Source organism: Chiloscyllium punctatum, chromosome 2 (genome assembly GCF_047496795.1).
Source record: "Chiloscyllium punctatum isolate Juve2018m chromosome 2, sChiPun1.3, whole genome shotgun sequence".
NCBI classification, from domain to species: Eukaryota; Metazoa; Chordata; class Chondrichthyes; order Orectolobiformes; family Hemiscylliidae; genus Chiloscyllium; species Chiloscyllium punctatum.
This window is the reverse complement of record NC_092740.1, coordinates 101,111,508-101,124,468: the sequence shown is the minus strand read 5'-3', so window position 1 is coordinate 101,124,468 and position 12,961 is coordinate 101,111,508. Positions and strand designations below refer to the sequence as shown.

At 42.2% G+C, this 12,961-nt stretch overlaps 1 protein-coding gene across 2 annotated transcripts in view; it reads left to right on the top strand.

Moving 5' to 3' along the window:
- The window catches only part of auh (AU RNA binding protein/enoyl-CoA hydratase), a 342,490-nt gene that overhangs the window by 288,433 nt on the left and 41,096 nt on the right, over positions 1–12,961 (top strand). For both annotated transcript variants that reach the window (XM_072586802.1, XM_072586790.1), the window contains one exon: positions 10,490–10,537. In XM_072586802.1, coding sequence (XP_072442903.1) covers positions 10,490–10,537 — 48 coding nt within the window. The remainder of the gene's footprint in view (positions 1–10,489; positions 10,538–12,961) is intronic.

Here is a 12,961-nt window from a genome sequence, read left to right as displayed (position 1 = left end):
AAAGACTCTGCTATCTCCTCCATAGCTTCCCAGATAATCCTCGGATAAATCCCATCCGGCCCAGGGGACTTGTCCACTTTCACTCCTCCTAGAATTGATAACACCTGTGCGTAACTAATCTCGATCATTTCTAGTCTAATATCTCCTACCTCATTCTTCTCCTCTACAATATTCTCTTTTTCCTGAGGGAACACCGATGAGAAATGTTCATTTAGCACCTCTCCGATTTCTACAGGCTACACACTTAACTTCCCACTTCTGTCTTTGACTGGCCTATTCCTACCCTAATCCTTTTATTCCTAAATTTTGTGAACCTCTATAAGGTCACCCCTCAGCCTCCGAGGCTCCAGGGAAAACGGCCCTATCCTGTTCAGCCTCTCCCTATAGCTCAAATCCTCCAACCCTGGCAACATCCTTATAAATCTTTTCTGAACCCTTTCAAGTTTCACAACATCTTTCCGATAGGAAGGAGACCAGAACTCTGTACGCAATATTCCAACAGTGGCCTAACCAATGTCCTGTACAGCCACAACATGACCTCCCAACTCCTGTACTCAATACTCTGACCAATAAAGAAAAGCAAACCAAAAACCTTCTTCACTACCCTACCTACCTGCAATCCACTTTCAAGGAGCAATGACCTGTACTCCAAGGTCTCTTTGTTCAGCAACATCCCCCAGGACCTTACCATTAAGTGTATAAACCCTGCTAAGATTTGCTTTCCCAAAATGCAGCACCTCGTATTTATCTGAATTAAACTCCATCTGCCACTTCTCAGCCCATTGGCCCATCTGGTCCAGATCCTGTTGTAATCTGAGGTAACCCTCTTCGCTGTCCACTACACCTTCAAATTTGGTGTCATCTGCAAGCTTACTAACTGTACCTGTTATGCTCACATCCAAATCATTTATGTAAATGACAAAAAGTAGAGGACCCAGCACCGATCCTTGTGGCAGTCCACAGGTCACAGGCCTCCAGTCTGAAAAACAACCCTCCACCACCACCCTCTGTCTTCTACCTTTGAGCCAGTTCTGTATCCAAATGGCTAGTTATCTCTGTATTCCATGAGATCTAACCTTGCTAATCAGTCTCCCAAGGGGAGCCTTATCGAACGCCTTATTGAAGTCCATATAGATCACATCTAGTACTCTGCCCTCATTAATCCTCTTTGGTACTTGCTCAAAAAACTCAATCATGTTTGTGAGACATGATTTCCCACGCACAAAACCATGTTGACTATCCCTAATCAGACCTTGCCTTTCCAAATACATGTACATCCTGTCTCTCAGGATTCCCTCCAACAACTTGCCCACCACTGAGGTCATGCTTGACCTTACCACCCTTTTTAAACAGAGGAACCACATTAGCCAACCTCCAGTCTTCCGGCACCTTACCTGTGATTATTGATGATACAAATATCTCAGCAAGAGGCCCAGCAATTACTTCTCTAGCTTCCCACAGAGTCCAAGGTTACACCTGATCAGGTTCTGGGGATTTATCAACTTTTATGCGTTTCAAGACATCTAGCACTTGCTCCTCTGTAATATGGACACTTTGCAAGATGTCACCATCTATTTCCCCACAGTCTATAACTTCCATATCCTTTTCCACAGTAAATGCTGATGCAAAATACTCATTTAGTATCGCCCCCATTTTCTGCGGTTCCACACAAAGGCCGCCTTGCTGATCTTTGAGGGGCCGTATTCTGTCCCTAGTTACCCTTTTGTCCTTAATATATTTGTAAAAACCCTTTGGATTCTCCTTAATTATATTTGCCAAAGCTATCTCCTGCCCCCTTTTTGCCCTCCTGATTTCCATCTTAAGTCTACCCCTACTTCCTTTATACTCTTCTAAGGATTCACACGATCTATCCTGTCTATACCTGACATATGCTTCCTTCGTTTTCTTAACCAAATCTTCAATTTCTTTAGTCATCCAGCATTCCCTATACCTACCAGGCTTTCCTTTCACCCTAACAGGAATATACTTTCTCTGGATTCTTGTTATCCCATTTCTGAAGGCTTCCCATTTTACAGCCGTCCCTTTACTTGTGAACATCTGTCCGCAATCAGCTTTAGAAAGATCTTGCCTAATACCATCAAAATTGTCCTTCCTCCAATTTAGAAATGTAACTTTTAGATCTGGTCTATCCTTTTCCATCATTATTTTAAACCTAAAGGAATTATGGTCGCTGGCCCCGAAGTGCTCCCCCACTGACACCTCAGTCACCTGCCCTGCCTCATTTCCCAAGAGTAGGTCAGGTTTTGCACCTTCTCTAGTAGGTACATCCACATACTGAATCAGAAAATTGTCTTGTATACACTTAACACACTTAACAAATTCTTTTCCATCTAAACCTTGTTTCTCAATTAGTTTGTTTCTCAATTTCCCTCTGACTATTAGGGAGTCTATAATACAATCCCAATAAGGTGATCATCCCTTTCTTATTTCTCAGTTCCATCCAAATAACTTCCCTGGATGTATTTCCGGGAATATCCTCCCTCAGCACAGCTGTAATGCTATCCCTTATCAAAAATGCCACTCCCCCTCCTCTCTTGCCTCCCTTTCTATCCTTCCTGTAGCATTTGTATCCTGGAACATTAAGCTGCCAGTCCTGCCTATCCCTGAGCCATGTTTCTGTAATTGCTATGATATCCCAGTCCCATGTTCCTAACCATGCCCTGAGTTCATCTGCCTTCCCTGTTATGCCCCTTGCATTGAAATAAATGTAGTTTAATTGATTAGTCCTACCTTGTCCCTGCCTGCCCTGACTGTTTGACTCACTTCTCTTCTCAACTCCACCAGTCTCAGATTGATCTCTTTCCTCACTATCTCCCTGAGTTGCACTCCCCCACCTTACTAGTTTAAATCCTCCCAAGCAGCTCTAGCAAATTTCCCTGCCAGTATATTAGTCCGCTTCCAATTTAGGTGCAATCCGTCCTTCTTGTACAGGTTACTTCTACCCCAAAATGTGAATCCTTCCCCCATACACCAGCTGCTCAGCCATGCATTCATCTGTTCTATCCTTCTATTCCTGCCCTCACTAGCTCGTAGCACTGGGAGTAATCCAGATATTACTACTCTCAAGGACCTCCTTTTTAAAATTCTGCCTAATTCTCTGTAATCTCCCTTCAGAATCTCAACCTTTTCCCTTCCTATGTCGTTGGTTGCAATGTGGACAATGACCTCCTGCTGGCCCCTCTCCCCCGTGAGAACATTCTGCACCCTCTCTTGAGACATCCTTGATCCTGGCACCAGGGAAACAACACACCATTCTGCTTTTTCTCTGCTGGCCACAGAAACGTCTGTCTGTACCTTGGACTACAGAATCCCCGAACACAATTGGTCTCTTGGAAGCCGACATACCCCTTGTTGCATTAGAGCCAATTTCAATACCAGAAACTTGGCTGTTCGTGCCATGTTCCCATGAGAATCCATCACCCCCTACGTTTTCCAAAACAGCATACTTGTTTGAAATGGGTTTATCCACAAAAGACTCCTGCACTAACTGCCTACCTCTGTTACCCCATCTTTGAGGAGTTAACCCATCTTTGAGACTGTCTCTGAGACCTTTCCCCCTTCCTATAACTGCTATCCATCACAAACTGTTGCTGTTGCAAATTCCTCATTGCTTCTAACTGTCTCTCCAACCAATCCATTTGATCTGATAAGATTTGCAGCCAGCAGCATTTATGGCATATATAATCCACAGTAACCCTTAAACTCTCTTTAAACTCCCACATCTGACAAGAAGTACATATCACTCTATTAAAGACCATTTTTGCCTCTTATTCCTCTACCAACACTGCCCAAGGTTAAATGAATAGTTATGGCTTATATTTTAAGTTTAATCAAAAGACACATCTTTGAGAACGTCATCAAGAAAGAACCTACTCTATTCACTACTGCAGATTCTCTGTAGGCCAGGCTTAAAACAACGATTAACTTATCTGATTCTGTGCTGTGAACTTTGCCCAACAGTTTCTCCAAGGTCAGTTGTGAATTTCGCTTTGATAATTTTCCCAGATGCCCTCTCATGTCCAGTCATACACGAATTCAAACAGCAAAGGCAGTAACTGTGCAGGCTCTCTCTCTCTCTCTCTCTCTTTCTCTCTCTCTTGCAATGACCTCACCATGTGCTTCCTTTCTCTGTACTTCTCCCTTTTAAAACTGCTGTTGTTTTGACTTTTTTCTCTAAAGTTCCAAAACAATGCAACAGCATATAAAACAGTAATTGCTGTTCCTGGAATTCAAGGAAATCAACTCCAACACCTAAAATACCTCAAAAAAAGGAGCAGCTGTTACAGCCAGAAATTTTTCTCATCCTCCATCTTGGATTACTCAGAATCCTCTCTCATCTTTGCTCTGTGGGATGAAACCGGAGCACTTGGTGCAAACCAATGCAGACACTGGGAGAACGTGCAAAGACCACACAGACAGGCATCTGAGGCTGGAATCGAAGTCGGGTCCCTGGTGCTGTGAGGCAGCAGTGCTAAACACTGAGCCACCATGCCAAAGTGAGATAAATTAAAGGCAAAATCCAAATGTTAATCCAAAGAGGTTCTTTATGTATATTAAAAAAAACCTAATAATTAGAGAGCGAATAGAACCCCTCAAGGACCAATGGACATATATGTGTAGATGATGGGTGAGGTCCTCCATGAATATATCTCCTCTATGTTTACGTGAAGAAAGACATAAAGACTTGGGAAGTTAGTGGTAATGTTTTGGGGTCAGTACATAATCACAGTAGAGGAGATGTTGGACGTAATAGAATGTATGAAGGTGGATAAATCTCCTGGTCCTGACCAGATATATCCAAACACTACTAGATGCTGGAGAAGAAATCGTGGGAGCTATGATTGATATTTTTGCATCATCATTAGCTGTGGGTAATGTCCTGGAAGACTGTAGAGTAACAAATGTTGTGCCTTTATTAAGGTAGGGCTGCAAAGAAAAACCTAGGAGCTATAGACCAGTAATCCACAGTAATCTGTGGTGGGTAAGTTGAAAAGATTCTGATAGGTTTAGGTAAAGGTTTGTAGCTCGGGTGCCAGTTGTCATGGTTATGGATATGTTCGCTGAGCTGGGATGTTGATTTGCAGATGTTTTGTCACTTGTTTAGGTGACATCTCCAGGGCTTTGGAGCCTCCTTTGGAGCGTTGCTGTACTCTCTCTTCTCGAATTTATTTGCTTCCGTTTCTGCTACTTCGATTGCTGGTTCTGGTTGTTCGTTGTAGTGGCCGGTATATTGGGTCTAGGTCAATGTGCTTGTTCGTAGAGTCCGTGGATGAGTGCTATGCTTCTCGGAATTCTCTGGCTGTCCTATGTTTAGCCTATAATTGTTATGTCTTCCCAGTTGAATTTATGGTCCCTGTCATCTGTGTATATGGCTAAGAGGGACAGCTGGTTGTGGCATTTAGTACCTAGTTGGTGCACGTTGATGCAGATTGCTAGTTGTCTGCCTGTGTGTCCCATGTAATGTTTCATGTAGTCTTTGCATAGAATCTTGTAAATGACATCAGTCTTGCATATGATGGGTATAGGGTCTTTTGTCCTGGTGCGTTGTTGTCTGATGTGGCAATCAGTTTCTGGGCTGTCATGGATCCCAGTGAGCAGAGACGTCTGGCTGTCAGTTTCCACTATCAATTTCCGAGACATTTTATGTAAGGTAGCTGAAAATGTGTTGCTGGAAAAGCACAGCAGGTCAGGCAGCATCCTAGTAACAGGAGAATCGACATTTCGGGCATAAACAGGCTCTTTGTTCCTGAAGAAGGGCTTATGCCCAAAATGTCAATTCTCCTGTTCCTTGGATGCTGCCTGACCTGCTGCGCTTTTCCAGCAACACATTTTCAGCTCTGATCGCCAGCATCTGCAGTCCTCACTTTCTCCTCGAAGATTTTATGTAAGGTAGCCTGGAACAGTAGTAGACCCACCAACTTTAAGGGCATTTAAATGGTCATTGGCTAAACTTATGAATGAAAATGAAATAGTGTAGGATAGATGAGCTTCAGATTGGTTGCACAGGTCAGCGCAACATTGAGGGCCAAAGGGCCTGTACTGCACTGTAATATTCTATGTTCTATAGCCTGGTTACAGAGTTAGGTCGTGGCATGTCCTTGTTGTGTTGTTAGTCTGTTAAGCATCTGCGAATGAAGTTGCGGTGATATCCGTTAATGGTGAAGACTCTAGAGGTGTACTTCTTCCCATCATAGGTCGGGAGTGCTGCATTGTGTTGTAGCCCTTTCGAACAGGTCCTAATGCAGCTTCTCTTGTGTGTGTTTGGGTGGTTGCTGTTGTAATTCAGGACATGGTCTGTGTGTGTGGCTTTTCTGTACAATTCTGTGGTGCATTCACTGTTCGGTGTTCTTTGTACCATCACTTCCAGGATAGGGAGTTGTTTTTTGGTTTCCTCCTCTGTTGTAAATCTGATCCCTGTGAACATGGTGTTGATAATGGGGTGGCACAGTGGCTCAGTGGTTAGCACTGTTGCCTCACAGCACCAGGAACCCCGGTTCGATTCCCGCCTCGGAGTGTGGAGTTTGCACATTCTTCCTGTGTCTGCATGGGTTTCCTTCGGGTGCTCCGGTTTCCTCCTACATCCAAAGATGTGCAAATCAGGTGAATTGGCCACGCTAAATTCCCCGTAGTGTTAGGTACGTTAGTTCGGGGTAAATATAGGATAGGGGAATAGGTCTGGGTGGTTTACTCTTCGGAGGGTCGGTGTGGACTTGTTGACCTAAAGGGCCTGTTTCCATACTGTAGAGAATCTAATCTAATCGTAATCCAGTGTGTGTTCTCAATTTCTGTTCTCTTAATGATAACAAAAGTGTTGTCTACATATCTGATCCAGCGTTTGGGTTGGATTTGTGGTAAGGCTTTTTGTTCTAATCTTTGCATCACTGCTTCTGCTATGACCCCAGAGATGGGTGAACTCATTGATCGGATGTCATCAAGCACAGGTCTAGTAGTTTGAGCATGCCGTCCTTGTTGATAGGTTCCATGTCATATTGTTTGTTCTGCCTGTCCTGGAGCTTGGCTATTGTCTCTCTGGCTCGAGTTTAGTCAATTGAAGTGAACAGTGCCGAAACGTCAAATGAGACCATTGCTTCATCCTTGTCTACGTTGATGTTCTTGATGTCGTCTAGGAATTTCTGTCAATTCAGCAACCAAATATATGAACAGATCAATGGAACACCTATGGGCTCACCCATCTCAGGGCTCATAGCAGAAGCAGTGATGCAAAGATTGGAACAAACAGCCCTACCACAAATCCAACCCAACTCTGGATCAGATACGTAGACGACACCTTTGTTATCATTAAGAGAACAAAAATTGAGAACACACCAGATTATCAACACCACGCTCATAGGGATCAGATTTATGAGAGAAGACGAAACAAAAATCAACTCCCTATCTTAGATGTGATGGTACAAAGAACACAGAACAGTGAATGCACCACAGAAGTATGCAGGAAAGCCACACACATGGGTGGTTGTTGTTGTAATTCAGGAACTGGTTATGTGTGTGGCTTTCTTGCACACTTCTGTGGTGCATTCACCGTTCTGTGTTTTTTGTACCATCACATCCAGGATAGGGAGTTGATTTTTGGTTTCAGCTACAACACACTGCAGCACTCCTGACCTACGAAGGGAAGAAGAACACTGCTACAGAGTCTTCGTCGAGAACACATATCCCCACAACTTCATCCGCAGGTGCCTAACAGACAAACAACATGACGAGGACATGTCACAACCTAACTCAGTGGCTAGGCTACCTTACATTAAAAAAAAGTTTCAGAGCTGACAGCCAGACTTCTCTGCCCACTGGGATTCATGACAGCCCATAAACCGACAGCCACACTCAAACAACAGCTCACCAGAACAAAAGACCCTATATCCATCATGTGTAAGACTGACATAATTTGCAAGATTCCATGCAAAAGCTGCATGAAACACTATATAGGCAAACAACTAGTAATCCAAATCCATGAGCACCAACTAGCCACTAAACGTCACAACCAGCTGTCCCTAGTAGCCATACACACAAATGTCAGGGATCACAAATTTGACTGGGACAACACAACAATCATAGGACAAGCTAATCATAGGACAAGCTAAACATAGGACAGTCAGAGAATTCCTAGAAGCATGGCACTCATCCATGGATTCTATCAACAAGCACATTGGCCTTGACCCAGCATACCGGCCACTACAATGAACAGCCAGAACCGGCAACTGGAAGTAGCAGAAACCAAAGCAAATAAATTCTAGAAGACATAGTCTCTGGATCTCTTAGCAGCACTCCACAGGATGCTCCAAAGTACTGAAGACGTCACCTTAGAAAGGGGACAGATTGTTTGAAACTTCCCAGCTCAGCAAACATGCCCACAACCACAATAGTCTGCATTTGGAAAGATGGGGTTTGAATCAGAGCAGTCGGCACAGCTTTGTGCATGGGAGATCACGCGTCACAAATTAGAATTCTTTGATGAAGTGACCAGGAAGGTTGATGAGGGCAGGTGGTAGATGTAACTTATATGGATTTTAGTAAGTTCTTTGATAAGATTCCACATGGTAAGCTGATCTGGAAGGTTAGAGCACATTGAATCTGGGAAGCTGGCAAATTGGATACACAATTGGTTTGATGGTAGGAAGCAGAAGACAATAGTGGAGGATGCTTGTCAAACTGGAGACATGTGACTAGTGGAGTGCCTCAGGAGTTGCTGCTGGGTCCATTGCTGTTTGTTATTTATATCAATAATTTGGATGAGAATGTACGAGGCACAGTTAGTAAGCTTGCAGATGACACTAAAATAGGTGGTATTGTGGGCAGTGAGGAAGGTTATCGGAAATTGCAGCAGGACCTTTATCAGCTGGGGAAGTGGGCCAAGAAATGGCAAATGGAATTTAATAGAGATAAATGTGAGATCTTGTAGTTTGGAAAGTCAAATCAAGGTAGGTATTTCATGGTGAATGGTAGAGCCTTAAGGAGTTTAGTGGAACAGAGGGACCTTTGGGTTCAGGTGCACGGTTCTCTGAAAGTGCAGTCACAGGTAGACAGGACAGTAAAGAAGGCTTTTGGCATACTGACCTTCATCTGTCAGGGCATTGAGTATAATAGTGGAAAATTATGTTGCAGTTGTACAGGACTTTGGTGAGAATGCACTTGAAGTATTATGTTTAGTTTTGATCACCTTGCTATGAGAAGGATGTTACTAAACTGGAAAGAGTGCAGAAGAAATTTAAAATGATATTGCCAGGACTCAAGGGTCTGAATTATAGGGAGAGGTTGGGCAAGCTAGGACTTTTTCCTTTTAGAGTATAGGAGACTCTGAGGGATCTCTTAGAAGTGTATAAAATCATGAGGCGCATAGGTAGGGTAAATGCACTCAATCTTCCCTCAATCAGGGTTGGGGAATCGAGGACTAGAGGGCATCAGTTCAATGTTGGAGGGGAAAGAATAAGAGAACCTGAGCTACACCTTTTTTAACACAGGGTGTTACACATATGGAATGAGCTGTCAATGACATTGTTGAGGCAGGTACACTAACAACATTTAAAAGGCATTTGGACCAATACGTGGATAGGAAAAATTTAGAAGGATATGGGCCAAATGCAGGGAAATGGTGTTATTGTAGGTGGACATTTTGTTCAGCCTGGACCAGTTTGGGCTAAAAGGCCTGTCCCCATGCTGTAGGACTCCATGACTGACATTCTTATCACTCACCCTATGAAAACCAAACATTGAGTGAACAGGGCACAAAACTCTGACCACTTAATAGGTTTCCTATCAGTGACTCTTGCATGTGGACATCTGGTATTTTCTGATTTTCTTTTTAATGAGACAATATTGACTAATCAGGCTGTGAAATTGATGATGGTTGAATATGTAGGTTCAGTATATATGGAAAGTGACTTTTTCAGTCACAGTTATTTTATAATTTGCACTGATGGAAATACTGTTGAGGTGGATTAAGTCAAATGTCAGATCAAAAAGTATTAGAGTCATAGAGTCATAACAATGTACAGCACAGAAATAGACAACCATCCATGGCGACCAACTATCCCAACCCAATCTAGTCCCACCTGCCAGCACCCGGCCCATATCCCTCCAAACCCTTCCTATTCTTATGCCCATCCAAATGCCTTTTGAACGTTGCAATTGTACTAGCCTCCACCACTTCCTCTGGCAGCTCATTCCATACACGTACCACCCTCTGCCCCTTAGGTCTCTTTTATATCTTCCTCCTCTCACCCTAAACCTATGCCCTCTAGTTCTGGACTCCCCCACCCCAAGGAAAATACTTTGTCTATTTATCATATCCATGCCTCATATTAATTAGAAAGGACATAACAGTATTTTTCTTGTGTATATAATTTTGGTCAGAACTATAAATATGTCTTAATAAATTAATCTTTGGTTAAGATATATATTGATGTCTTTATTTTTGAAAAAAAAATGCTATCAACTGTTTGTTCCTTTACAGGTTGATTTGAAAACTGGTTTAGCAATAGAAGAGGCCTGTTACGCTCAGGTATGAGTTTTAATAGTTTATATTTCTGTATTCTGTATATGTGAGTGTACTTTATCAGTGTGCACAGTTAAGAGAAAACAAAACATTTTCTAATAATATTTCATAATATAATAGAATAACAAAACCAATTAATTGTTTCCAATACTAACATCACACATGATGACAATTGAATGGTGCATATAAAATGCGACTTTAATTCTGAACCTAAAACCAAACAGATTGTCAGAAAAAAATGAAAACCCAATGGAGCATTAATTTAGGATCTTCACAGACTTTTGTATCCCTACAAATAACTTATATTTTTAAAGTGAAAAAAACCCATGTAGATGCAGAACCATTGTGTTTTGCACTTTTACTTTGCATTTTTATGTTTCCCTTAGTTACTCCTTCATCAAGTACCGCACCCTGGTTTCTGCTCTGAATAAGTACATTTGAGATTGCTACTTAGCCACCCTATTTTATGAATATTATTGTTCATTGTTATTGTTGTGTTACTCTTGATGGAAATGTCTGTGTGGTGCACCAGTTTGCCATTCAGAATAACTGTGAAGTACTTTATAAACACAAGAAAAATAGTGTTATGTCCTTTCTAATCAATACTTGTTGGCCCTATCTCTTAAAGGCATCAAGATTCATTTGACGAAGTTATCCAGAAAATATTGAAGGAAAAACATTCCTTCTACAGGGTTTACCTCAATGACAACTCATTACTATCCAAGTATAATGCAACCAAAATAATCACAGGAGTGCAAGCTCAGAGAGAGATGCATGACCCTTTGTTGAAGCAGAAAGTAGACAACTTTAGTCATATGCAGACCATGAAGACTGGTAGAAATTTGGCAATTCTCTGAAACCTGTCAAGGATTCATCACTAATCCTTGGTGAAGACGAGTCACTGAATTTTCCTGATGAAGGGCTTTTGCCCGAAACGTCGATTTCTAAGCTCCTTGGATGCTGCCTGAACTGCTGTGCTCTTCCAGCACCACTAATCGAGAATCTGTTTTCCAGCATCTGCAGTCATTGTTTTTACCTCTGCTCACTGAAGTAAATCCAAATTTTTGGAAAAACTTAATTCAGTGTTCGTCCTGCAATCAAGCTACTGCAGGTTATCTGTAACTGTTCCCTTGGTAACCCTCTGTTGTCCATGCTTTGGACACTTCGACCAGTTTCTACATAAATTCGTTTTACACAGGTACTATAGAAACTTCAGCAGGGGTTGTTTATCATAGAATGCCTAATGTGCAGAGAATAGCTATTCAGAACACCAAGTTTGCACCGACACTCTGAAGGGCATACTTTACTAGTGAAATGAACAACTGCAGACGATTTGCAATTCAACGCAGTTTTATTCATAAAATACACTAAAGATGCAAAAGGGTCCAAACGGCTGCATGTGATGTAAAACCTTGCTCTTTTGCAATAAAACTCCCGATTCTTACATTAATTACTCTACCAGTCGCAATATTATGTGTTTGTCACGATCCATATCTAAACCACTTCGAGATACCAGACTAGGACTAGATACAACCTATACAGTTGAAATTGGTCAGGCTGTTTAATCTGATGAACTTGGCAAGTCTTGCAAGTGGTCATCCTCTGTTTCTCATCAGGTAGTTGAAGCTCTGCTGTTAGGCCTGGCTCAGTCTTTACTGAGGGGATAGCTGCCAAGTATCCTTTCTTATTCCTCCCTGTTGTACCATTCAGCTGTTCTCTGTCCCTAAACTAATCAATCTTTAAGGTCAAAATTGTCGCGTCCAATAGATCCCCTCACTATGCATGGTCATGACTCAGCAAGTCTGCTTGTTAACCTCCAATACACAAACCAGTCATGGTTTCCAGGGCAAGTCTGGACACGTCGTTGTCTGCTTTTGTCTTATGCGGATGCTTTATGCTTGACTGCTCCTGAAAGTTTCATTGCATCTGACTGTTCAAGTTGCCCATTCTGGTTTCAGACCTTGCCATTCAGGCTATCTGACCACAGTCCCTCTTCTTGATCCAAAGTAGCATTAGCAAAATAGAATCACATGACTCCTACCTTGTTCTCCCACTAGGCAGCACCTGGGCCTTAGGCTGACCGCTTCATTCAAACTATAAACTATACAGCAATTGAAAATACAAATATTAACACTAACAAATAAATACCATTGTCAGTGCATGATTTGGAGATGCCAGTGTTGGACTGGGGTGTACAAAGTTAAAAATCGTACAACACCAGGTTATAGTCCAACAGGTTTAATTGGAAGCACACTAGCTTTCGGAGCGACGCTCCTTCATCAGGTGATTGTGAAGGGCTCAATCCTAACACACAAATTTATAGCAAAAGTTTAGTGTGATGTAACTGAAATTATACATTGAAAAATTGATTGTCTGTCGAGTCTTTCATCTGTTTGAATACCATGATAGTTTCGCTTCTTTCATGTGTAA